This window comes from Bufo gargarizans, chromosome 2 (assembly GCF_014858855.1).
Source record: "Bufo gargarizans isolate SCDJY-AF-19 chromosome 2, ASM1485885v1, whole genome shotgun sequence".
Taxonomy (NCBI): domain Eukaryota; kingdom Metazoa; phylum Chordata; class Amphibia; order Anura; family Bufonidae; genus Bufo; species Bufo gargarizans.
The window spans coordinates 163,842,101-163,865,615 of record NC_058081.1 but is presented as its reverse complement, the minus strand read 5'-3'; the positions used below and the strand labels follow the sequence as shown (position 1 = coordinate 163,865,615).

Below are 23,515 nucleotides of genomic sequence, written 5' to 3'. Positions count from 1 at the left end.
ATTAAAAATTAAGTTAAAAAAAAGAATAAAATTCTTAAAAGAAAAAACAACCACACCAACCAAAATAGTCACCATTACCGCCCCATTCATGTGAAACTATACATATTATATAACAAAATGGCCTACACAAAATAGGGAACTAATTATAATCATTTAGTTTGGTGCCAGTTTTTATATTTAAAGAATAAAGAGCTATAGTTTGAAATAAAATACTTTTTAAAAATGTTTTGTTTCCCCCAAATAAAACTACAATTTTTTTTTTTTATAAAACCCTGTGTGTCAAGTATAAAATTGTTGCAAAAATGATTTTGGTAGTTCAACAAATAAGATTGTTACAACCGTTAAATCACAAAAAAGTATCTGGTCATTAAGGTCTTTTCATTAAGCGCTTACTGGTTATTGCAGGGCCCCTATAACTGGGGGCAGGAGGCGATAATAACCAGTGAGCGCTGTCCTCTGCAGTGAAGGAAAATGCTGATTTATGAATAGGAGGCAGGATGGAAGGAAATGTCACCGCTTTTCCGGTAAAACATTTTTTTAACCAGTTCCTGCAGCATGGCGCCTGAAACAAAAGGTTCATACTTACCTGCTCCCCGCTGCTCCGGTCTTCTGCGCTGCCCCCTCTGTCTCCATCTTCCGGGCCTCGCACTGTTTACTCCTGGCAGTGCATGTGACCATGGCCATGTACTGCCAGGTGTACACAGTGCAGGGACCAAAAGATGGAGGCAGTGCAGAGGACCAGAGTGGCAGGAAGTTAACTCTTTGGTTTCAGGGGCCATGCTGCAGCACGATATTCGGGACAATTTCTGGGAAAAAGTGTTCATAAGAGCACTCATAACTTATATCTGGACGGTATAATCGTGCCGCTGATCAGTCGATTAACAAGGAATTGCTCGTTTGTTGGCTGATTTGCATATTTTATCAGGATGAAAGGTTTACAATTATCAGCAGCACATCTCCCTGTATAATCAGGGATGGGCTACCAATAATCAATATAACTAAATGAAGGCGGAATGACTGTGATAGTGATCATTCCTCCCCAGTCACTATGCATTGGCTTGTGTAATAGGCTGATGCAAATGAGCACCGATCGACCTTTTTTTTTGTTTGCGGCCCCTTGAAATAGAGCGATGTGACAATGCGCTAAATACTTAATACTCTCAACACATGGGATATTGCTAGCGATGGCCGTGGCAGACACAGCCTGTCCATCAATGGGCATCAGCACCGATTTTTGACAGTTGATAGTAAGGCCCGACAACCTACCAAACTGGTCTATAAGAGACATAGTGGCCGACAGGGATATTGACGAATCTCCCAGAAATAGTAGAGTATCATCAGCATACAGGGCAATTTTATTATGTACCTGTCCATATTGAAACCCCCTAATGTAAGATGATTTTCGCACTGCCGCCACCAAGGCCTCTATGGCTATTGCAAACAGTAGGGGCAACAGCGGTCATCCCTGTCTAGTCCCCCAAGCCAGGTGAATAAAGGAGGACACTCCCCTATTAGCTCTGATCCTTGCCTTTGCATTAGAATACAATACCTGTATCCATTTAATAAAGCGCTGTCCAAAGCCCATACAACTTAATGTACCCCAGATATATCCCCACTCCACACTGTCAAAGGCCTTGCAGAGTCAAGAGACAGAACAGCTCTATCTCTGCAATTATCCGCCGAGACCTGTAGACTGATGTACACTCTGCAAATTTTAATAGTGGTGGATTTTTGAGGCATGAAGCCCGTCTGATCTGGATGTATTATAGTAAGAATCACTTTGGACAATCGACCTTGGCTAGAAGTTTGACATCGGACGTGAGAAGAGATATGAGTCTATACGAGTCAGGAAGTCTCGGGTCTTTCCTTTCTTCGGTATCACTACTATGAGCGCCTCCTGCATAGAGTCAGGGAGAGAGCCCACCTCAAAAGAGTAGTTAAAAACCCTCAGCAGTTCCGGCAGCAGCACTCCGTGGAATCTCTTATATACCTCCCCCGGAATGCCATCGGATGCCTGAGCCTTTTCATTGGTCATATCTTTTAAAGCCTATACTAGTTCCTCCAAATTAATAGGTGCTTCTAATTGTACCTTCGCCGCTGCCGATAATTTAGGTAGTTCGGCCTCCCGTAAAAATGTTAGTAGCTCCTCCTTCGAACCAGAGGCCCTAGAAGTACAAAAAAAAGGAGTAAAAACCCTTCAAGATACCCAGGATATCCTCTTTACCCACCCACAACTTCCCCTGGGGATCCACTAATTCAGTTATACATGTTGATCCTGGTTGGGCCCTAGCGATAACTGATAACATATGGCCCACCCTTTCTCCTTCTGTGAACAGACGTTGTTTATAAAAGATGCACTTCCTATCAGCAGACTGAAGCAAATTACATCTTAAATGCTCTTGCGCTTCTCTGTGCCCTGCTGGTAGACTGTGACGATGCTGCCCCAAAGGCCTCCTCCGCATCAGCCACAGCTTTATGAGTCCTAACATCTGCTTCCCTAGACCAAGTTTTGTGTGTACTAATGGACTTAATCAAAAGCCCACTCAAATAAGCTTTCAAGGCCTCCCCCAATGCATGTGGAGACACCGTACTCAAATTAAATGTTAAGTACTCCTGTAGAGCACCATTCATGTTTGTCAGATCTCCCATAATCTGCAGCCAAATTGCATTACATTTCCACATTTTTGGCCCCAGCCTGGCCCTCCCGGACAAGTCCAACTCCACCTTCAGTAGGGAATGATCTGATAACGATCTAGGCTGATAATCATAGGACTGGACAATCGGAAACATTGCAGCATTCGCAAGTGCCGGATCTATTTGGGACAGTCTATAATATGTGGACGAGCTGCAGGAATATTTACATTCCGCAGGATGCCGCACCCTCCATACATCTATGAGGCCTACCTCTTTTTCGTAATGTTACATAACGCAGAGCTTCCTGGTGATCTCCCAGTTCCTTCCACCCTGCACCTATCTAAACGTTCATCAGGTGTACAGTTATAATCCCCAACAAGCAGCCACGGGATTCCCGGATGCTCTGCCATAAAGTCTGATATCAGTCTTAGGGGAGTCGATGAGAACAGCGGGGAGATATATATTTCCACCACCATTAGTTGAATACCTTCAACCTCCCCTCCTCGTCCAGGAACTCTTTAATACATTCAAATCTGGCATGTGTACTAATATGCTTACTCCCCTGGAATGCGATGAAAAGACTGCGTGCGTCAAGTATCCTACCCACGACTTCCGTAGCCAATGTACTGTGCTTTTAGTTAAGTGCATCTCTTGTAAACAGCATATGGCAGCCTGAAAACGCGACAGGTAATGAATACTATGACGCTTATTGGTGTCAGCCAGACCCCTCACATTCCAGCCGAGTATCTTAATCATATGTGTCATATTCCAGAATCAAGGCAGAAAGTGATCCTCACCTGTTAAGAACATCCTCAGCATTAACACAGAGCACCGAATTATTCCCTTAACCATGCCGGAGTGAGTACCCTCCCCCTCCCCTATTCCCCTGCCATAAATCTAGGATCTGCTCCAAAAGGCATAGCCCCAACTCTTCCTTTAAATAGGGCAATCCCAAGCAACCTTGCCCACCTTTGTACACAGCATGTTCAGCCCTACAATTCCCAACCTCAGAAGCATAAACTGTTAACAATACCTTCCATGCAACTCACATTCCTGCATCAGAAGAACTGACAGTAAAATGTCAGTCAGATTGTCGAATCAGTAGAATTGTCCTGTGACGAGTTGTCATTCTGGACAAAAAAGGGGGAACAGGAAAACACTCCAAGAAGTCAGGTGGAACAACAAAAACATATCCTCTTGGACGCCAACTTCTCAGATGACCTTGTTTTGCTCCTTCAATTGATTTTCGTGGCAATCCAGCCATTGTGCCGCCTCTTCTGGATCCTTAAAAAACCGTGTAGATCCCAGGGCCACCACTCTTAATTCAGCCGGAAACAACATAGAATATTGGATTTGCTGATTTCTGAGTCTCCTCTTAACATTTAGGAAACGTGCCCTCCTCTTCTGGACCTCTGAAGAATAGTCCGGGAAGATGGAAATTTTAGCTCCATTTATCACCAGATCTGCATGGTCACGAGATTTACGCAAGATGGCATCTCTGTCCTTAAAATGCAGTATTTTAGAAAGTATTGGTCGCGGAGGCCTACCAGGTGGTAGTGGTCTTGTGGGCACCCTGTGAGCCCTTTCCACAGCATAAAATGAGGACAGTACTTTGTCCTGAAACTTCTGATAGATCCACTTTTCTATATAGTTCGTGGCATTCACACCTTCTGTCTTTTCCGGGACACCCACTATTCTGATATAATTGCGGCGTGATCTATTCTCTAAATCATCAGCCTTGGCAAATAGTGCAGCAATATCTCTTGCTGTCGACTAAGAAGTAATCTGGAGAGGTCTAACCTCATCTTTCATCACCGACACCCTCCTTTATACCTCTGAGGTTCTCTCAGTGATTTTATGCATGTCATTTCTTATCAGGGATATATCTTCCCTCAGACTTCCCACTTGAATGTTGAGTGCTTTGAGGGTGGTGTTGCAGCTGGCAACTGCCACCATGATATCTTTAAGAGTGGGTTCTTGTTCTGTGGGGGTGTGGGGGGCAGGTTTCCCTTGTGTGGATTATCTTGTAATAGGGGCCTCACGGCCATTAGCTCCCTCTCCCTCTTCATCGAATGATCTCTCCTCCTGGTCAGAGGAGGACATTGTTGCTGCCACTGAGCTCTGGGACCAGTCCCTCACCCCTTCCGACACCCTGACAAATCTGCTAAGTCGTACTACAGCGCACCGGCTCACCGCCTCATGTGGGCCCTCCTCCTCCTCCACGCTGCCGCCACATTGGTTATGATCCACTCTGTCAGATCGCGAGGAGTTCTTCCCCTTCTTCGGCATCCGTGCACACTAATGAGCAGAGCAGATGGATCCCCCTCTCTAGCACACTTTCAAGGTGTTTCCTGTCCTCCAGGTATCTTTTACAGCAGGATGTATCAGGATGCTGGCAGGAGCACTCTGAGGTGCGTCTCACTCAATGCTGCAGCAGGCCATGCCCCCATACACATATACACTTAGCTTGGCTCAATAGTCACAGAGGAAAAAGCTACCTCTGGTGGCAGCTTATCTTGCAGAAGAACAAATTCAACATGCCCGATCCTTCTCTCCTCCCAACATGATCTGTACACATTAGATTGTCAGATGGTCCTGCCAAATATGTCAGGTTCCACTGACGGTGGTCTAATATGTATAGGGGTCCTCTGCCTCTGCTCCTTTAGCATCAGATTATCTCCTTGAGAACAAAAATATTGTCATCTCGGCTTCAACTTTCTCACCTTACATCTGCCATTGGGGAGGAGATGGAAGGCTCCGATACATATTAGATGGTAGGCTGATAGCATTAAGAAATCCATAGCCTCCACCCATCTCAGTCTTAATAAATGTAAATGTAAATATTATGTGTCAAAGTAAAGCATTTGCTCCAGAGTTCTGATAAATCATGGCCCATCTTCCTTTTTCAAGTGGTTATAAATTTGCATTTTTTGTCCACAGCCACTGTGGTATGTACTAAACCATATGCTTTAGAAGGTGCTGCAGAGGAAAACATAGCTGTGCAATGGGGCAGAGTCGGAACATGGGTGCTAGGGTTGAGACAAAGTTGAAGATGCTAGAACCAGGTCCTCACGACTATGATAGAACTCCTCCGTATTTCATTATTCCCCATTTTGGGTAAACTGGCATTTCTGCCTGGTATCGATAGTGATCCTTTTGCCAATGTTTTCAGGCAAGCATGTTCAGAACTCAATGTTTTCTGCAGGGTGAGGAATTAATGTATTTGCAAGCTCTTTCTGATGTTATGGACCCCACCCCACTCTCTGCCTGGCAGGTTGCACAACATTGACACGGTTTAAAATCTGTTCCTCCCGCATCTGGGTATGCTAGGTCTAAAACATCCTTTGAGTACATTTGCAAGACATGCCCTTTCCTGTATTTAAAGACTGCATATATCTCCAGCCAACTCTGCCTCCGTATCTAAATTGCCTAATTGGGAATGGGATTCTCCCTGTCTGAATTAAATTTACACATCTAACAAATCTAACAGGTATGAGGAGGCCGTTTTCAAGGCCCTGTCTCAGTGGTACTGGGTGCCAAATCACACGGTTCCTAAATCTCCTGCAATGTTTTAATTACATTTTTGGGACATTCCACTCTCTACGTATCAATGGTCTGGTTAATGCAGCATGGGCATGGATCCCAGCCCTTTGGAGACAGCCTGCTCCTCCAACAATTTCATTGTGGTTCAATGGGGCTGAGCTGTGCCTAGGCCATGTGACCAATGAATATGGCGTCACATGGCCTAGGCAAAGCCGCGTGAAGGCCACGGCTGATCGTCGGGGCTCCTGGGTGCTAGACTCCCATCTATCAGGTACTGATGACCTATCCAGAGGATTGGTCATCAGTTAAGAAAAAGTATTGGAAAACCCCTTTAAACTAGTTGACAGTAAGGTATCTAAATACCTATTTCTTATTGGAAATACCTTCCCATGCAATTAGTTGTTCCAAATCCTTTCAATCAACCTTTTTTCTAGCTCTGTTAAGCAAATTTTGTTTATAGCCCCCTTTGGACAATCTTGCACATACTACCTGCTCTTCTAGGTTATATAGATCAATAGTATTATATTTCTTTTTTCTTTTTTGCACGGATGAGTTCCCCCACTGGGACAGAAAAGGTAATATGTGCAGGATGACATGAATTGGCCTAAACATCTTTGCAGTATGTGGTAGAGATTATTTGGTTAATCCAAAAAATAAAGAAGGTTCCAGCTCCACATGCAATTTCTTTTATTTTGCTTCCATAAAATTAGACTTCAATGGTAGACAATAAGTACTGTGACGCGTTTTGGGATAAATCATCTTTCACCCTTCATCAAGACCAATCATCAAGGTCTTGATGAAGGGTGAAAGATTATGTAACCCGAAATGTGTCACAGTACTTATTGTCTACCATTGATGTCTGATTTTATGGAAGCGAAATAAAAGAAATTGCACGTGGAGCTGGAACCTTCTTTGTTTATTTGATTATCTGAGACTGTAGTCCTGGTCTATTTTTCCTGTGTCTCCGTGGTGTGGGTGAGAGCTGCAGTTGCAGTTTTTTTCTTGGAGATTATTTGGTTAGTATGAAGATCTACTGATAAATTCCGATCCAAAAAACACACTATCAAAGGATCTGCGCTATACCGTAAGTAAAGTGCAAATTTATTTTATACACTTACACAGGCCTGCTATATTCTGCAGTGCTTTACAGACATTAGCATCTAGCTTTCACCAGTGCAGCTCACAATCTAAGTTCCCTATCAGTATGCCTTTGAAGTGTGGGAGGAAACCAGAGTACCAGGAGGAAACCCACACAAACACACCACGGTTGGATTCAAACCTAGGACCCCAGCACTGCTAGGCACCAGTGCTAACCACTAAGCCACCGTGCTTGCACTCATCATTAGATAAAATAGCAGAGGAAGTCCAGTGCGGCCACAACATCAGATCACCATATAATTATAATATCATTGATGTAATGACCATACCAGAAAACATCTACCATGTAAGGATTATCACTAATAAATAGATATTTCTCTTCCCACCATGTGATGAACAAATTGGACATCAATGCTCCCATTGAGGTTCAATGAAATATAAAATAATTATGGGTCAATAAATATTCCAAAATCAGGGGTTTTAGCAGACACCTAGATCAGCTTTACAGTAGGCTCAACAGCCTTGTTAAAATATCTGGGGACTGTATTCCCCTTGTTACTGGGGCTAATAGGTCAGGGAAAAAAGTGCAATGTTATAATGCCTCCAAAAGCTCTTCTATGACCTTTTGGGGGCACAAAGTGTAAAATAATAAAAATAATAAAGACAAAACCAAAATAAAAAATCTGTGTCCACACCGCTGGTCTAGAACAGCCCCCAACTGCTGTAAAGCATATATCCCCTATATCAAAACAACTGTAATGGAATGGGGACACAATATAAATATATATATAAATATATTAAAAATATAAAAACAAAAATACTATGATAATAAAAATGGCATAAATATGAAGCCCTATGTATCACTAAAAAAGATAAAAAACATTATTTAAATAACAGAACAATATGTACCGTATATTGAAAAATAAAAACTTTACAGTAAAGTACTCTTAAATTCTTATGTAAAGTACCTTTTTAGAGCCTCTACATTCAAGACATTTTTTTAGGCTGAAAAATGATCTAATTCACTGATTATCTGTCAGTGGTGCGATAGAGCTGCAGTTCAGGCATGGTCACTAATTCCTCAAGCCTGCTAGACTACATTACTCCCCATACACTCACCCATCTCACAAGATAGGAGTGACTACCCACATGAATCGGGTAGTCACTGCTGTGATCCCAAAATGTAATTAGCTAACAAAGTTCTCTCTACAGACACACAGACATTGCAATTCCCTGTTTGGTTTGATACCCAAATGATCTTATGGACTACATTAATTCAGCTCTCCTCCTACAATACTCACCCTATATTGAAATAAAAGGAGTGTGTAACCTGCAAGTAGGGTACTTTCACAGTAGCGGCAAGGAACTCCGGCAGGCTGAAGTGCTAGTGCACGCGTGCCCCCGGACTACCGCTCAGGCCCCATTGACTATAATGGCGGCGGGACGGAGTTCCTGCGCCTCTCAGTATGTTTGCCATGCTGCCGTCGGAATTCCGGCCCGCCCCCATTATAGTCAATGGGACCCGGGGGCACATGTGCACTAGCGGCAGCACGGATCCGACAGGCTGTTCACCCGCCGGAAAAGCCTGCCGGAGTTCCTTGCCACTAGTGTGAAACTAGCCTAAGGCAGGGAACAGCCTGTTGACTCTCTCTGGAGCCCGCATTGAGAGAAGCCACAGCATTCCCGTCCGGCCCCATTAAACTATAATAGGGACCATCGGAGACCAGTGCAGCGGTTTTCATCCACCGGTCCCCATTATAGTTTAATCGGGCCAGATGTGAATGCTCAGGCTTCCGGCAATGCCGGATCCAGAGAGACTCGACAGACTGTGAAACTAGCCTAAATGATGGGTGTAAAGGGGGAATATTAATTAGCAATATTATGCGAATATCGATAATTAATATTCATAAATAGGAGGAGCCGTCTAGTGAAGGCTCCGCCTATTTATACCTTTATATAACAATAACAATATCCTCTCTATGCCTTACACTAATCACTATACTAGCTGCATGCGCCTTACTTACTACCGCTAACAAGTACACACTACAAAGGGTACAAGTAACACAGTATTTATTAACACCTGACACTACGCACACAATACAGTAATACAGCACTAAATATACAATACTCAACTACACTACACGTTCCCAAATTCCACCCACAAACTAACTATACAATACACACATACAGGTATAACAACCCACCCACCTGACTAATATTCTATCCCTAGGGGGCACGACGAGGGTTGACGGTGGTCGTGCTGGGGTAAAGCAGACCACAAACCAATGCAGGGGTGATAACTAAGGGAATGAGGGTATGGCAAGGGTTAATAACCAGGGGCAAAGGAATGAGGGTATGGCAAGGGTTACCAGGGGAATATCAGGGGATGGCAAGGGTTAATATAATAACCAGGGGCAAGGGTTATTATAATGGGGGGTATGGAAGAGCGTTGGTGGGATAGTGGAGGGGATAATAGCGTTGGTGGGATAGTGGGGGGGATAATAGATTGGAGGGGATAATAGCGTTGGTGGGATAGTGGGGGGGGGGGTAAATAGAGTGGAGGGGATAATAGCGTTGGTGGGATAGTGGGGGTTAATGGGGTTTCGTTAGTGGGATAGTGGGGGGTTAATAAAGATACTTAGGGTCCTGCTCGTTGTCCAGGGGGGCTCGTCAGTCCAGGGGATGATTCTCCAGGTAAGGTGGGTGGGCGGCCGGCTCTCTTCTGCTTAGTGTCGGGCCAGCCGGACTTATATGTCCAGCCGCCCGCACTCCGTACCGCCCACACAGCGGCGCGCGAGCGCGCACCACTGTGAGGAACACGTGGGCCGGCGCGGTGAGATGACGTCACCGCGCCTGCCCGCGCATCCCTGCACGCGCGCCGCAGGGCCGCGTGTACTGGCTGACAGGCGGGAGATCCTTTGATCTCCCGTCTGCAGCTCTTAGCATTCCGGACATCGCAATGGTAATTGCCGGAATGCGCATAATAGAGGGAGCGGAGGTTTCTCCACTTTCTCTATTATGCTCCAATTATCTCCAGCCGGGCTGGAGATAATTGGAACAAAAGGATTCAGATTCATTAGATTCTGAATCCTTTTGAGGTCACCAGAATGACCGGACCTTATCCGGTCATCCTGGCGCCTTTACTCAGAATGCATCAATGTGAATGCTTGGGCCACATTCACATTGATGCATCTGGGTCCATGTAGGGGGGGTTTAATGTATGTGGGGCTGTGTGTGGCAGTTACTTCAGGGGGCATGAAGGGGGACATATATATATATATATATAGAGATTAAAGGGGCCCACATATACATTAAAGGGGCCCACATTATATTAAAGGGGCCCACAATATATTAAAGGGGCCCACAATATATTAAAGGGGCCCACAATATATTAAAGGGGCCCACAATATATTAAAGGGGCCCACAATATATTAAAGGGGCACGTGTATATGTATATGCATTCGCGGGCCACACTATATGAATTCCCACAGGGGCATGGATGAGCCCCTGGGGAATATCGGAGGCGGATGGGCGCAGGTGCTGGGCACATTTGCGCACATCGTCCTCTGCACCGCCAATACATATACATACACACACACCCACACAATACGCGCCACCCTTCCTCAACAATCCCCCTGTTGTCGGAAATGCGACAATCTCTTGGGGGGAAGGGTGGAGGCATCTTTGCCCCCCTCAACCCCATCCTTGGTAATGGTCCAGGAAAACCGGAGTGCACCCTGTCTCTTAGGTACCTAGACATCATCTAACCCGATGACTTCCTCCGACCTGCCCTTCACCGTAACCGACTCCCCCATCCACAGGATACACCGTCATCTTCTTTTCCCAGGAACTCTCTTCTACCTTGATTGTTACGGTGTCAGCCCCTCCTACTGTCCGGAGTGGCTTGAACCTCGCAGTCTTTGACTGGTCTTTCTTCTCACTTCTTCCGGTGTTGGTCACTCCTGAAGTTTAGAATGACCACACCCTCGCCGTCTCTTGGCCTTGCTGCCGATCTTCAGGTGTCGTCCACGCCCAAAGAATCTGGAGTGGGTCCACCCTTGCAGTCTCAGTCTCCATTCTGTGCCAACTCTCCTTAAGCATGTCTTGTTCCATCTTGATTGAAGGATGGGTGTGGTTCTCCCATGGACAGCTGAATCGGTCTTTACAAGGCAGGTCAGATATATATCCTCAATAGAGGTGATGTCACGGTACCTAAATTCTAACAACGGGAATACCTCCGTTACACTACACATCCAGGTTTTCCCTCATGGTCCTTACCGTTCAGGGGTCAAAGTGGCAAATGGCAACCAGAGGGGGCCTGTCCCTATCGTGCCCTATTCTATCCCCATTCACACCACCTATTTACACAATAACCCCCCAACCCCCCCAAACCCAAGAGTTAAGTCCAATTGTCCTGTCTTTTGGGTGATTAGGCCTCAGGACTTCTTGTGGAGTCATGTCCTGAGCCTTCGGCGGTTGACTTCGTGCAGTGCCGTCTGGTTCTGGTTTAGTTGGTCCGTTAGTCTCTTGACTCTCCGATACATCCACCATAGTCCAAGGTACATGAGTCCAACCAGAGCCAGAAGCACTATCACCGGGTGTATCAATAAATTGAAAAATGAAGTTGCCTTAGGACTATATCCGAAAAGACTCTCCCACCACGAAACCTTTGAGTCCTTGTTCAATGCTGTGGCAACCGCGGTAATCTTTGTTCGGTCATGGGTGAGTTGAATGGTGGCTTGCTTCTCCGTCTCCCGAAGACGTTGTACGATCTCTTCCTCTTGGTTAAAATCCATTAGGAGATGTCTAAGTTCTTTGCCGAAACCAAGAGGAATCTTCTGAAGTCTTACAGGAACATCGGGGCGGATGTCAAGTCTTTTCTCTGGGGTAATCGGGGTTCTTCCCTGCTGCTCTGTGACGTTCAAACCTAAAACGGGACTAAGGGTGCAGTATGCTCTGGGGCGGAGTGTTCCTCGTTCGGTGCAGTTAAGTCCAAAAATTGCATATGATGGATCACTCCCTTGGTACCAACACCAATACCCCTGCCCCAAATATTTCAAAGAGGATGAGGGCATTGGGTTGGCCTTCATCTCACAGGACCCCTCTGAGCGTCCGCTCCCGACTACCCTGACAGAGGATGGCATTCTCCCTTATCCGACATCCCTCTGTATCAAACAAAGAGGGATGGCCCTCCTCATAGGTTAGAATGCCCGAGGGGAGCTGGGGATGAAGCACCGTCTGGTTGTTAATCATTGTTCCTAGATTGATGACACTGTATCCTTGTCTGATGCGACCGGATACAGGTGCCAGGGACGAAGCAGTGCAGGTTAAATTTTGACATCCATGCCACTGAACCACCCACCAGTTGGTGTGATTAATGGCAAAAGGAGAAATTAGTGGGCTTATTCGCTGACGGAGGTTGAATGGGAAGTGGCCGTTATGAAGTGCCGTGACAATATGTTTAAGGTTGTCCGAGAGTTCACTCTGGACCTGCGTACACGCCAGAGCAAGCTGAGCCCGATCCTGCTCCTCCAAAAGACCCACAACTAACCTCCTAAACTTCTCACGTATAGCGGAAGATAGAGAGGTAGTGGCATCAATGTGCGAGTGTTGTAAACCCTCTAAGACGTGGTCTACATCAATCTGGGTCTTGAATCCCTCCCCGGCGTGTCGCGCAACCTCCCCAAGCTTACTTCTCAGGACTTCCATATCCATAGTGTTCAGGGCACCCACTCCCAAAGCACCTCCGCCAAGTCCCATAGCCACCAGGTCTCTCCTCCCCCTGTTCTTCCTGAGTCGAGAGTCGTCTTTCCTGACCTCTTGCCCCGCCTCTATCCAACCTCTTACCATGTCAATTTGGTTCCTAACGAACTCCTCACACCTGTGATCCCAGTGATCCACTCTGAAGTCATCCACGGAAATTCTCCAGGTAAACAGGATGAATTTTGCATCCGTGATGATCTTCCAGGGGGATGACAGTTGAGGAGCTACAGGGTCTGCCAATTGATGGATAGGGGTGGTGCAAGAGTCCGAATGTGGTCGTACTGGTTGGAGACCTTCTGTTTCGTAAGGGACCCTTACTACCGTAACACAGACCTGTCCCCGTCCTTTGAATGGATACCATTGTTCGTCTTCTCCAGCTTGTAACACTAGTTTCCCTACGGGTTTGGTTTGAGATAGATAGACCCATTGAGTAAAGGTCCAGCACCCTTCGTCGGCTGCCTCACAAAAAGGCCACTTGAATGAACCATCTATATTGATGTCAAAGTTAATGTCCCTGCCTCTGGGGTCTGTCCAATCGGAAGACACATACCTACCCCGGTATTCCTCAGTCATAGGGGTACCATCCATCCATACATCCACTGTAGGGGTGTCCACCCCATTACACACTAAATCCCACCTCCAGGGATTAGTGTCTAACATCACCATCTGGGTATCCTGTTCCCAGTGGGCATAGGTGACGAAATAGTATCCCGTCACCTCAGGAACGCAGTTGTCTCTCATGATCGTAATCATGAAAGACCGTATGGATGGAGACCCCTTTAACTGCGTATACCTTGGGTCCTTGGCATCGGTCCGTACCTTTAAAACTGTGGCTCGATACAAACCCTCCAGTTTTACCGGACCACTCTGATCATTCCAGATGGCCTGATCAGAGTCACTGCAATTTAACTTTAACATCATTATGCTGGTTCGCAAGTAATCTGTGGATACATGTCCCTGTACATAACTGGATTCCCTGGTGATAATCATCTGGGAATCCCTCAACATACAATAAGCCTTCAGGGTGCCTTTTACCGGAATGGGCCTATCGAAATATGTCCTAACCCTCAACCCGTTTCTGCTATACTTCCCTAGGAAGGTAGCTTTCAGGATATACCAACCGCTGTACTCTGCCCCAGTGACATCTTCAGGACTCAGCAAACCCTCCTTTGTACACAACACTGAGGAAGTGTTGGCTCTCACTTGCTGGTAAGGGTGCAGGTGTGGATTCCTAGACACCCATCTTAAGGATTTGATAGGTACAGGGTCCAAGTCCTGAAAATGCCTGTATTCTTTGAGACAGAGGGCGTGCAAGTCATGTTGTATGGCAGACACATTCTCCACCGGGGTATAATGCTGAATTACACCGTTGGCAAAACCCTCTCTCTGGAAACCATACAGATACCATTGACCTGGTGTAAAGGTAACGTGCTCGTATGGTTCCAGGATTTTGCCACCCAAAAATTCCAATATTAGTCCCCAGGTCCTCCCCTGAAGAGGCTGAGCCTGCCACCAACATGCTTACCACCAGTGTCACAAGCTGGATACGTATCCCATTCAGAGGATGCCTAGCTCTTCCCTGGTAGTGAGGTCCCATGGAGTGTCTCCCTCTTGTGTTCTGCAATGAGATGGAATATGTATAAGTGTATTGGATTCACCTTCGACCCACCAAGCCCTTTCCTCCCCCCCCTCACCCAACTCGGAACGGTCTTCGTTATTGAGTTGGGGAGGCTCGGGTGGCTTTGGCCTGGTCGATGTGAATCCAAAAAACTTCCTGGCGTCTACGGGATTTCCTCTTGCTCGTGATAGGCCTTTGTACCTTCAGCATGGTGTCCCCCATCACTTCAAGGACCTTGTACGGTCCTTCCCAGTTTGCGTCCCAAGGGCCGACCCGACGAAAGACTTTCACCATTACCATTTCTCCTACAGAGGGCATAGGTGTTTCCCTCTGTAGATACGGTTTGTGTAACCGTATAGCTGCATGAGGCAGTAACTCCTTCAGGTTCTGCTGAACCTGTTGAAGAAACAAGTCCCTGGCGATGGCGTTCTTCGTGGGCTCCGACACTTGGGGTTCGTTTGGTAGACATAGGGGCATCTTACGTCCGGTCATGAGTTCAAATGGGGAGATACCGGTAGTAGAGGCCTCTGTGGCTCGGATACCCATTAGCACAGCTGGAAGGGAGGTTACCCAAGAGGAACCTTTCTCCAGCAATGCCTTTGAAAGCCGGGTTTTGATGGTCCGGTTCATCCGCTCCACGATGCCCGCTGACTGAGGGTGATAAGGGACATGAAACCTTTGCTTTATGTCTAGGAGACCACAAAGCGCTTTCATGACCTTACCCGTGAAATGGGTCCCTCTGTCAGATTCTATCAATCTGGGGATCCCCCATCGTGACAGAACGTGTTCCCAGAGAACACGGGCAGTGGTGGAGGCCGAATCATTGACCGTAGGGATGGCTTCTACCCACTTCGAGAAGACATCCACTACCACCAGGGCGTAACGACAGTTACGACTCCCAGTTGGCAAAGGTCCGATGAAATCAATTTGGATAGCGGACCATGGACCATCAGCAGGAGGAACCCGCTGTAACACTGGCTTCAAGGCAGATGCCCTTGGGTTAACCTGAGCACACACCAGGCACTGTTGCGTAACCTCCTCTACTGTGTTGGACATTCCGGGCCAGTACAATTTGTCTCTCAGGAGAGGCAAGAGCTTATTCCGGCCAAGATGTCCAAACATTTGGTGGTTCAACCGTGTCAGCTCTGCTTGCAGATGCTGAGGAACCACCGGGAGAGGAAGCGACTGTGTACCGGTGTCGTAACACAGGATCCCCTGTTGTAAGGACCAGGGATGCTGTGGTACTTGGATGTGTGTCATTAGAAGAGGATCCTTAGCTTGTTCCTCCTCGAATGACACCGGGCTGTCACTCAGATGGGTATGTGCTGCAATCCGGAATGCGGGCAGTGGCTCAGTGCCTGGTTCCCTAAAGGTCCCAGATACTGCTGCTAGTTTTGCCAGTTCGTCTGCCTGGTTGTTACCTATTGTCAAAGGTTCATCCCCTTTTTGATGCGCCGGGATTTTTATGATGGCTGCTTCCACCACGTGTGCCATACCCCACTCCCACAGTTCCTTCAGGACTGACACATGAGCCAGAGGTTTGTTTTGGCTGTCCACAAATCCTCTTCTCTTCCAAACGTCCAGGTGCAATGTGAGGGAGCGAACTACATATGAGCTGTCGCTATATATAGTTCGTTTCCCTGGAGGGTGAAGAAGCAGAGCCTCTTTAACAGCCTCCAACTCTGCCCGCTGTGCTGACATGTGACCCGGTAACCGGACAAGACTCTGGGTACCAGTGGTCTCATCCAGCACAGCAAAACCTGTGACATATTCCCCATCCAGATAGAACCGAGAGCCATCAACAAAGATGACTCTGTCATCTGGATGCTTGTCAGTCCTGAACATCTGTGGAGAGTCGTCCATTACCGGTTGGCCACAGTCATGTTCAGTTCCAGTCAGGTTAAGCAACTGGGACAGAACATACTTGGCCTTGTGGTCCACCTGCAGATTCCGGCCGCTGAGATCCATGATCCATCTCCCGAATCTCTGTTGGGAGACTCCAGGGAGAGTATCACGGAGTAAAAGGGTCAACGGTGAATGTGGAGTCTGCAAAGTGAGGGGCCGGAAGCCAACAATATGCTCAGTGGTCTTAACAGCATAGTGTATGGCTGCCAATTGCTTGGCGCATTCATCGAACCCTCGTTCGACGGGCGAAAGCAGCCTGGAGAAGTATCCCAGCGGTCTAGTCTCGTAGCCTACTTTCTGTACTAGGACCGCTGCGATAGACTCGATCCCTGCATGCGCCTGTATGGCCAGTTCCCCATCTGAATGTGGAGTGGCCAACACAGGCGCCGAGGAGAGGTCCCTTTTCAGGGTTGAAAAGGCCTCTTCCTGCGCATCGGACCATCCTTTGATTGAGGGTTCCTCTCCCCGAAGGAGTTCGTAGAGAGGTTTCGCTTTGGCCGCAAAATCCTCTATGAACTCCCTCATGAAGTTGGCAACCCCCAGGAATTTTCTCAAATCCTGAAGGGTGCCAGGCCTGGGTAACTTTACCATGGCTTCCACACGGGCCGTCATGATACCTTTGGTTCCACAGGAAATTTGGACCCCAAGGAAAGTTACCTCTGCTTTAGCCAGATTTGCCTTATGGGGACTCAGTTTGAGTCCTGACTTTGCCAGGAGTCCTAGCAGCTCTTTCAACAGAACCAAGTGTTCCTCCATGGTTTCTGTATGCAAAAGCAAGTCGTCCACGTATTGTAAAAGGCATTCCGGTCGTGAGAATACACTCAGCACAGCCGCCAATGCCTGATGGAAATACGTGGGGCTGCTATGGAACCCCTGGGGCAGTACCGCAAACATGTACTGTTTGTCCCCCACCGTGAAAGCAAATTTGTACCGACACGACTCCGTGAGTTCGATGGAGAAGAACCCGTTGGCAACATCGATGGTCGAGAATACGCGGCTTTTGCCACTTATTCTGGCCATGATGTCGGGAGTTTGGGCCACCACTGGGGCTGACATTGGGGTGTATTTGTTAAGGACACGGAGGTCTATGGTCAGCCTCCATGCATTTGTGTCCTTTTTCTTAACTGGCCAGAGGGCATTGTTGCACTTTGAGTTGCCCTCAATGACCACACCCCTAGTCTTCAATTCAAGGATTGTGTCCATAATTGAATGGGTGGCCTCTGGTGGAAATCGATATTGGCGTTGAGGTGGAGGGTCAGGACCCTCGATGTCTACCAAAACGCCAATCAGTCTGCCACAGTCATTCTTACTTTGGGCCCACAGATCAGGGTGCTTGTACACAATAGGCTCAAGGTCTGGATTGTGTGAGACCTCAGGCCACTTGTGTTCCAGCACATCAGTAGAGTTATCTACTGCTGGCAAAGGTGGTCTCAGATACTGGCGTTGAATGACAAACACCTTGGCTCGTCTGGGACCTCTCCACACAATGCAATTTGCCAGATCCAGGATCCACCCATTTTGTGTCATTACATCGGTTCCGATAATGTTATCAGAACCGGGGTAATACCACATGGGTATCCTGAGGGTAGTGCACCTGGTAATCTGAATGATTACCTCATCAATTCTGTGGGCCTTCACCCCCCCTTGTTGGTGATCAAATCCGATCACCACACACTGAGGGCTGTTGGGGAGTAGATCATGCTTGATATTGGTAATGGAAATTTCCGCCCCAGTATCAAGCATGATTTCCGTTTCTTTATCTTTTATCGTGGCTTTTATACGGGGTCTCCCTGAAGGATCCAGTATGATTGGACATACTGGTGCCAACTCTTTAGGGACCCCTAATCCTCATTCGATATCCACCAGACTCCCAGTAGGTACTTGTGTGGTACATACTGCCACTCTTGCGCTCTGTTCCTGATCCTTAGGTGTGGAATCTCTTGATTCCACGCCCCCTGGGACATTCATGACCGCCAAGCATTTTGGTGCTTGCCCTGACGAATGTCCCAGATTCATATCACCCTGTCCCCCCACAGGCCTGGCAAAATTGGGTTTCATCCTGAAACCGTTATTATTGCCATTTTTATCCGAATTTGTCCGGTTAATGTTTAACCACTGTGGACAATTTCTTTTTATATGCCCCTCTTGTAAGCACAGGAAACAACAAAAGTTTCCTGCCCTTTCCAACGGTGGGGCCGTGGGGCGAACGGTGGATGTATACCTCGTGTGTTGTACCCGGTCATCTTGTGACCTACCGTATACAGGCACACGCTCCCTCATTTTCACAGACTTCTTACTGAGCAGTATGTCTTGTCTACACTGCTCAATAATCATGGCTGCGTCCGTGAGGGATGGCTCCCTAGCTGCACTCAGCCGGATTGCAGTATCAAGATATGGGAATTTTTCCACAAACATGCGCACCATGCCTTGTGGAATCCCAATACCCTGATCTTTGGTAACCCTCCTGTACATTGCTTCAAACCGACTACACAATGACAAGGGTTCATCATGTATAGTAGGCTTGAATTTTGACAGAACCTCTGGAGTGACATCCCAGTGACCCGTGGCCAGTCTCGTGAGTATGGAGAGACGTTCTTCCTTATCATGAAACTGGCCATTCGTGGGTTGCATCCTCCCCGTTACCTCATACCTTTGATTAAGGTGTGTTGGTAACCATAATCTGAACAGCTCCATGCGATATTCCGGAGCCACTGAATATTTGTTGCAGTGACCTTCGAAAATATCGCATGAAGCGAACGGATCTACATGGGGATCATATTTCGGGATCTCCTTGCAGATCCGTAACAGGAAGTTTATCCTTTCCATACTTGAATGGTTAGGATACATCTCTTCCTGTTTTTCCGGACGTGTTGGCGGATTGGAAGCGGAATATACTCCTCCACTCTCCTCTCCCCAACCGTTGTCCTGTTCCTGGTAACGGTTGCTACTCCTATTCTCCCCGGGTGTCGGGGTGAATCGTAGTGACCGCTCCACATGTCCCCTAGTGTCTACCACTGCGGATGTATTATCCGTCGAAGACCCTGGCGTTGTCGCCGCTGTCTCCCCCTGTGCCGTTCCCGAAACACAAACTTGTTTCGTGGGCACCATACCGTTGGTACTAGGCCTGGACAAATTGGAGATTGCCCGCTGCAAGTCTACAATTGTTTGCGTCTTTGCAGCCAGGTCCTCCCTCATCTGAACAATCAGGGCATCCGTAGATACCGTATTGTTCCTATACTGATTAATCTCAGTGTACAGCCGGAGTAGCTCTCTATCCAAGTCAGAGTAGAGACTGTCCTTATCCGAGAGTCTCGACTCTAACACACAGATTTCTCTGCCCCTCTCGACCGTACACTGGGCTTCCTCTTGTAATTGAACCTCTAGTGTGTGAATTCTTCTATAGTTATCAACACAACAATTGCAGTGGAAGTTTGCCTTGTCCGCAACCTCCCCTGCCTTTCTTGTGCTGGCAAGTGTCTCTGTGTGTTCCGCCTTCCAAATGGTATCCTCATAGGAAAGAACCAATTTGGCTAGCATTTGGAGGCGTTTGGTGGTCTTGTTAAAGACACTCCTACTAATACAAACCTGGTCATGAGCGTACACCTGGTCCAGTAAAGCGGACCACAGCAGCTCAGCGGATTTGTATGTAGTAGGAACAATGGGATTAAAAGTGCTGTTTTTGGCTAAGTGTTGGAGTGTGGAGAAGTTCATACTCACATTTTTCTGAGCCTCCATCTTCTTGTTGGTGCTGTACTCTCCCGTCCCTTGCAGCTGCTTGAAAGAAGTCCTTTTCTTCCGGAACGCTTCTTCCCGACCAGCCGGACTTCTATGTACCTCCAACGAAGATGGATCTCTTTCCGTGACGTATCCTTCTTCACACCCCAGCAGCGGTGACCGTGTAAAGCAAATACAAAAATATTAGTACACAGATAGACTATAAGTTCTCTGCAAAAGATTTTGTTTTATTTCTGGTAGTGTAAGGGAAGTATCGCTTCTCCTGTCCGAATTATCGGGTCCTAGACGCTCAGACACTCCGCTGACCGCGTCTCTCCTGCCCGCTAATTCACAGTACTAGCGACCCTTAGCCTTAAGACCAAAAACAAACGCAAAATCTACGCAGTGGGCCTGGCTCGCCAATGTAAAGGGGGAATATTAATTAGCAATATTATGCGAATATCGATAATTAATATTCATAAATAGGAGGAGCCGTCTAGTGAAGGCTCCGCCTATTTATACCTTTATATAACAATAACAATATCCTCTCTATGCCTTACACTAATCACTATACTAGCTGCATGCGCCTTACTTACTACCGCTAACAAGTACACACTACAAAGGGTACAAGTAACACAGTATTTATTAACACCTGACACTACGCACACAATACAGTAATACAGCACTAAATATACAATACTCAACTACACTACACGTTCCCAAATTCCACCCACAAACTAACTATACAATACACACATACAGGTATAACAACCCACCCACCTGACTAATATTCTATCCCTAGGGGGCACGACGAGGGTTGACGGTGGTCGTGCTGGGGTAAAGCAGACCACAAACCAATGCAGGGGTGATAACTAAGGGAATGAGGGTATGGCAAGGGTTAATAACCAGGGGCAAAGGAATGAGGGTATGGCAAGGGTTACCAGGGGAATATCAGGGGATGGCAAGGGTTAATATAATAACCAGGGGCAAGGGTTATTATAATGGGGGGTATGGAAGAGCGTTGGTGGGATAGTGGAGGGGATAATAGCGTTGGTGGGATAGTGGGGGGGATAATAGATTGGAGGGGATAATAGCGTTGGTGGGATAGTGGGGGGGGTAAATAGAGTGGAGGGGATAATAGCGTTGGTGGGATAATGGGGGGGGGGTAAATAGAGTGGAGGGGATAATAGCGTTGGTGGGATAGTGGGGGTTAATGGGGTTTCGTTAGTGGGATAGTGGGGGGTTAATAAAGATACTTAGGGTCCTGCTCGTTGTCCAGGGGGGCTCGTCAGTCCAGGGGATGATTCTCCAGGTAAGGTGGGTGGGCGGCCGGCTCTCTTCTGCTTAGTGTCGGGCCAGCCGGACTTATATGTCCAGCCGCCCGCACTCCGTACCGCCCACACAGCGGCGCGCGAGCGCGCACCACTGTGAGGAACACGTGGGCCGGCGCGGTGAGATGACGTCACCGCGCCTGCCCGCGCGCCGCAGGGCCGCGTGTACTGGCTGACAGGCGGGAGATCCTTTGATCTCCCGTCTGCAGCTCTTAGCATTCCGGACATCGCAATGGTAATTGCGATGCCGGAATGCGCATAATAGAGGGAGCGGAGGTGTCTCCACTTTCTCTATTATGCTCCAATTATCTCCAGCCGGGCTGGAGATAATTGGAACAAAAGGATTCAGATTCATTAGATTCTGAATCCTTTTGAGGTCACCAGAATGACCGGACCTTATCCGGTCATCCTGGCGCCTTTACTCAGAATGCATCAATGTGAATGCTTGGGCCACATTCACATTGATGCATCTGGGTCCATGTAGGGGGGGTTTAATGTATGTGGGGCTGTGTGTGGCAGTTACTTCAGGGGGCATGAAGGGGGACATATATATATAGAGATTAAAGGGGCCCACATATACATTAAAGGGGCCCACATTATATTAAAGGGGCCCACAATATATTAAAGGGGCCCACAATATATTAAAGGGGCCCACAATATATTAAAGGGGCCCACAATATATTAAAGGGGCACGTGTATATGTATATGCATTCGCTGGCCACGCTATATGAATTCCCACAGGGGCATGGATGAGCCCCTGGGGAATATCGGAGGCGGATGGGCGCAGGTGCTGGGCACATTTGCGCACATCGTCCTCTGCACCGCCAATACATATACATACACACACACCCACACAATACGCGCCACCCTTCCTCAACAATGGGGATCACCATTAGCAACAGGCCACAAGTGCAGGATTTGCTCCCCTGTATACACATGCACAACTGCATATGGGTTTGTGCACTTCCTGCCTGTTTAACACCACGCCATTTTTTTAGTTTGTTTGCATATAGAGATGCCTGGAGGTGTATAAACTCCAATGTAAATGTGCCTGCTTTCCATCCACAGGCTACATTTATGTGCACCTGCGAGGCCTGGGCCATATCAGCAAGACTGGAGTGTGACTCACAGACTCCTCCCATTGCTAGCATGGCCACATGCTGGAGGTAACTGGTGAGGTGTCTGTGAGTCGGACCTCACGCTCCTTTAATTCACCCACTGGCCCCTTGTATTGCCCATACGGCTCAGGCAGGTGAGTGTTAGGACCCTAACTAGGTGAGTGTTAGGACCCAAGCTACTTGAGAAACCTTGGCGCGGTGCTCGGGCTCAGACATATCCTCCACAGTAGGATATGTTGGCTAATCTCTCAATTTTAACATCAGTTTGAGGGTTTAGTAAGTCCGCAGAGTGCACCTGTCTTTGCTATTATTATATTCCAGCACAGAGAACTCTTTTTTTAATTATAGACTACAAACTTGAATGTTCACATAGAGGTGCATAGAGTGGATGACTAGAAGTACTGCATATAATACAAGAAAGATGAGTAAACTGGGGAATGTACACTGCTACCGTATCTGCTGGACAACATTTTTGCGCTGTTTGTGTTGTTGTTGCGGTTTTGGCATTTTCAATCCTGCCATAATCATTGCTATATACATTGATTGGTGTTTGTATCTTTCAGCTTCATCCTTGGGAAATCATTTGCTCCCCAAAATCTTCACTTCTTGACAGATAACAATCCATTTGTTACCTTCTAATAACAAAACTACTCCGCTGTCAGATTGCTACAAAACTTATTGCAACACAAAGTTAAATTTATTTTTGCCGCTGGAAAGAAAGCATTACTAGCAGCTCTCCACAATGGGGATTTTTCTTTTTAAATTTCCGTGTGAAAGTTTACTGTAAATCC

At 47.2% G+C, this 23,515-nt stretch overlaps 1 protein-coding gene across 1 annotated transcript; it reads right to left on the bottom strand.

The window, feature by feature from the left end:
• Positions 1-10,703: 10,703 nt before the first annotated feature.
• Positions 10,704-20,311, bottom strand: LOC122927640. The gene is made up of 2 exons (XM_044279666.1): positions 20,279-20,311; positions 10,704-14,656 (listed from the first exon to the last, which is right to left on the bottom strand). The coding sequence occupies exon 2, from the start codon at positions 14,044-14,046 to the stop codon at positions 12,367-12,369; it is 1,680 nt and encodes a 559-aa protein (XP_044135601.1). The 5' UTR covers positions 14,047-14,656; positions 20,279-20,311; the 3' UTR covers positions 10,704-12,366.
• Between the last annotated feature and the right edge of the window lie 3,204 nt (positions 20,312-23,515).